Raw genomic sequence first — 3,869 nt, forward strand, 5'->3', positions numbered from 1 at the left:
GGGCGACTGCAAAGACGGTATAAGTATAGCTTACCAAAATCAACTGACAAAAGAGAGAAGTGGTATTAAGGGAGCAGACTGTTTGCTAATATCTCGCCGAGTTTAAACTGTAACATATTGCCATGGTCTATATATTCCCTTCTCATTCGCATTGATTCCAGAGTTCACACAATCCATTTTAGCTTCAGCGTCTCTGGTCAACGTCAATGGCTCAGGGGGCTGTCTGGTAATCGACCCAGCATCAACAGCTAGCCGCGTGCAGCCTAACCTTGACTCCCGTCCCGGAGCACATGGTAGCAGTCGCGTCGTGCTTGACATGCACTTCAGGGTCCCAGCTCTCTATCCTGTCAAAGCGCTGCAATAGCCTCACGATGACGTATGCAGTCTTGGTCAATGCTGATTGTTGGCCGGGGCAGATTCGAGGTCCTCCGCTGAACTGTTTTTTTAGGAAGAGCATGAAGCTTATCAGCATGGGCTTCCATCGCCAAAGGGGCAAAACAAACAAACAAAAAAAAAAAGAAGAAAAAAAAAAAAAAAACATACCGGTATAAACTCCCACCCGTGCCTTTTACCCTCCCACCTTTCCGGCACGAACCGGTCCGCATCCTCGCCCCAGAGGTCTTTCCTCCGCCCCATGATATACGGCGCAAAATAGACCAGCGTGCCCTTTTTGACAAAGACTTTTGACTGGCCATCGGGCCCGCCGCCCCTGGGCAGCGTGGTGTTGCGCCGCGCGAGCCGCGAGTTGACGGGCACGACGGGGCAGAGGCGCGCCGTCTCGTTGATGACGTGCTGCAGGTACCTGCAGTCCTTGAGGCCCTCGAAGGTGACGACGCGGCTCGGGTCCCCGGCCGGCCCGCCAAACTGCTCCAGCACGACCTGCCGGAGCTTGTGGTACCGCGCCGGGTCGCGCGCCAGGTTGTAAAACACCCAGCTGATCAGCGAGGCCGTCGTGTCGCGGCCCGCAAAGAGCACGCCCAGGATCTGGTGCCGCAGCTCCACGGGGTCGGGAAAGTTTTCCGCCAGGGCGTCCAGGAAGATGTACTTGTCCTTGGCCGCGGGTGGTGATGATGCGTCGTCGGCTGACGGTTGTTTGGGTTTCTCGGCGGCGGCGAGGGATCTGCGCTGCTGCTGACGGGCTACGTACTTGTCGATAAAGGCGTGGCAGTCTAGACAGGCCTTTTGGAACCCCCTGGGCCAGATGTAGGGTCCGAATTCGAAGAACTGTCCTCGAATGGCCAGGCTCTCCATTGCCCGGTCCAGGGCGGCTGCAAAATCGATTTCGTCTCCGTCTCCTGTCGTTTTTTCCGCCCGTAGCGCCTTGAGCTGGGAGCCAACCGAGGCGCCGCAGAGGTATTCGGTGGACGAATCGAGCGAATATCTAAACATGAGCGTTTGGAGATCCACGTCTGCCGTCCAGCCGTCGGAGCCGGTCTCGAGACAGGCCATTATATTCCCAACGTGCTTTTCATCCAAGTCGAGGTCGCCAACCTGATGCCGGGCAAACGACGGCCGGACCAGCGACCGCAGCATCTTCCAGACGTGCCCGTCCGTGGTGAAGATGCTGTCGCCGACCAGGGGGCGGGCGATTTCGCGCCTGCTCCGGCCGACCTCAAAGTCGTCAAACTGCTTCGAAAGCATGGCGTGCACGTTGGCTTCGTCGGCCGTCAGGATGCCGCTGGTGTGGACGATTCGGAAAGCGCAGGTCAGGTTGTTTGGGTTGGAGGGCGTCGACGTTTTGGCCAGCTGTTCCCGCAGCCACTCGGGCATCCGCATCTGCCGGCGGGCGAGCATGAGCTTGTGCACAATGTCTATGCCCAAGGGACAGATGTAGGGGAAGGAGGCCGGTGGCTTGCAGCCAAGACGGCGGGCTTCGGCGGCGTTTTGCCATGTCTTGATGAGGGTTTTGGTAAGCAGATAGAGGGTGAATATTCCCACTGCGGCCAGGGCCATGGAAACGGTCTTGTGTGCCATAGCTATGAAAAAGAAAAAGAAAAGAAAAGAAAAACTGGTTTGAATTAGGGAGCTAGTATTACAAGGCTTGGTTTGATTTCTGAAAATGAGCTCCGATAGAAAGAGCCTTCCACCACGGGTCAAGGGGCATATTATATACAGCGTCGTTCTGAGAGACTTGGCGTCGTACATCACCTTCCCCTGAGAGGGCCATGGGGGCTGAGGCTTGACTTGGAGCTCCTCGTCTGCAATCTACAAAGTCCCAAACGGCGACACGTTGCGTGCATCTCTAGCCTATTGGGTGAAGTTTGACTTGTTTCTCTGGAATGGGGGCGCAATCTTCTTCCATGCGCCCTGTGGGCTGCAGAGAAAAGAGCTGCCTGCCATACCACCATCCCAAGAGCCCACTTTGGATCGCTACCACAGTTGGTGGAACCCAGGAGCACGGTCCTAGATTGCGCAGGAAGGGAATCTGTCATCAGAAAGTTATTATTGGTGGCAACGGAGTATTCCCGGGCAAATGAACCCTTGCAGAAATCGAGGTTAGATATGTTCTTATCTAGAAGGATTGCAGTCAAACCCATAAAAAAAATAAAAAAATAAAAAAAAAATCTCAAGCTGGCAGCACGACATGCTTGCGTTTGACAGGCGACGTTGTTAAAATTATTGCGGGCCATTGGAGACTCGGCTGTCTCATACCACGTACGAAAGGATTCTGTTGCCTTGGCCCCCAATTTTGTTTTCTTTGGCGACGTCGAGTTGTGGCAGGCAAAGCTACGCCGCAAAAGGACCCGCGTGTTGCCCGGCTGTGGTCAGACGAAATGGGGCGCCGAACTACGACGCAGCGAATCATGGTGGGCGTGTTTGCTAAAAACAGCCACAACCGCAACCCCTGGTTGCCGCCGCCCGCCGCCGCAGCCCAAAAAAAAAAAAAAAAAAAAAAAAAAAAAAAAAAAAAAAAAAAAAAAAAAAAAAAAAAAAAAAAAAAAAAAAAAAAAAAAAAAAAAAAAAAAAAAAAAAAAAAAAAAAAAAAAAAAAAAAAAAAAAAAAAAAAAAAAAAAAAAAAAAAAAAAAAAAAAAAAAAAAAAAAAAAAAAAAAAAAAAAAAAAAAAAAAAAAAAAAAAAAAAAAAAAAAAAAAAAAAAAAAAAAAAAAAAAAAAAAAAAAAAAAAAAAAAAAAAAAAAAAAAAAAAAAAAAAAAAAAAAAAAAAAAAAAAAAAAAAAAAAAAAAAAAAAAAAAAAAAAAAAAAAAAAAAAAAAAAAAAAAAAAAAAAAAAAAAAAAAAAAAAAAAAAAAAAAAAAAAAAAAAAAAAAAAAAAAAAAAAAAAAAAAAAAAAAAAAAAAAAAAAAAAAAAAAAAAAAAAAAAAAAAAAAAAAAAAAAAAAAAAAAAAAAAAAAAAAAAAAAAAAAAAAAAAAAAAAAAAAAAAAAAAAAAAAAAAAAAAAAAAAAAGCCTTGTCAGTACCTAACGGTCGGTCGCGACGACGTTGCGAATTTTGTTATCAATCCGGTGCTGTGCTTGCTCAGCATGGCGATCTGGCGCACGTGTTTGGCACAGTCGAGGCGCAAAACCCTGCTGTTTCAATAATCAGGGTGGGGGTTTTCTGCACAAATTCAAGAAAAAACGAGGTCGGCAATTTGCTCCTGCGGCGCTTAGAAGCCCATTTCTGACAAGCTGCCAAATATGTGCCGCAGACCCTGTGTATTCCTCCAGAGCAGGACCGATTGATCTTGTTCCAATAAGCCAAGCCCTCCCCCCTGTCGTCAAGCATGTGATATTTCCACAATCCAAATACACATTAATAAAGATAAGTGGCATAACTAGCCTTATCTGAGGAAATACATGGTGGGCAGCAGGAAACCATAGAATGAAATGCTGCTGCCCAGGCTAGAGTATATACGAAGAATTCAAGCCGCC

At 47.1% G+C, this 3,869-nt stretch overlaps 1 protein-coding gene across 1 annotated transcript; it reads right to left on the reverse strand.

Annotated features, from left to right (window-relative positions):
* Window positions 1-241: 241 nt before the first annotated feature.
* Window positions 242-1,974, reverse strand: PpBr36_00623 (uncharacterized protein; the record flags this gene model as incomplete). Its single annotated transcript, XM_029887814.1, has 2 exons — window positions 242-436; window positions 544-1,974. 2 exons carry the CDS (start codon window positions 1,972-1,974, stop codon window positions 242-244), a joined length of 1,626 nt encoding a protein of 541 aa, XP_029752589.1.
* Window positions 1,975-3,869: the final 1,895 nt, after the last annotated feature.

This window comes from Pyricularia pennisetigena, chromosome 2, assembly GCF_004337985.1.
Source record: "Pyricularia pennisetigena strain Br36 chromosome 2, whole genome shotgun sequence".
In the NCBI taxonomy this organism is placed as follows: domain Eukaryota; kingdom Fungi; phylum Ascomycota; class Sordariomycetes; order Magnaporthales; family Pyriculariaceae; genus Pyricularia; species Pyricularia pennisetigena.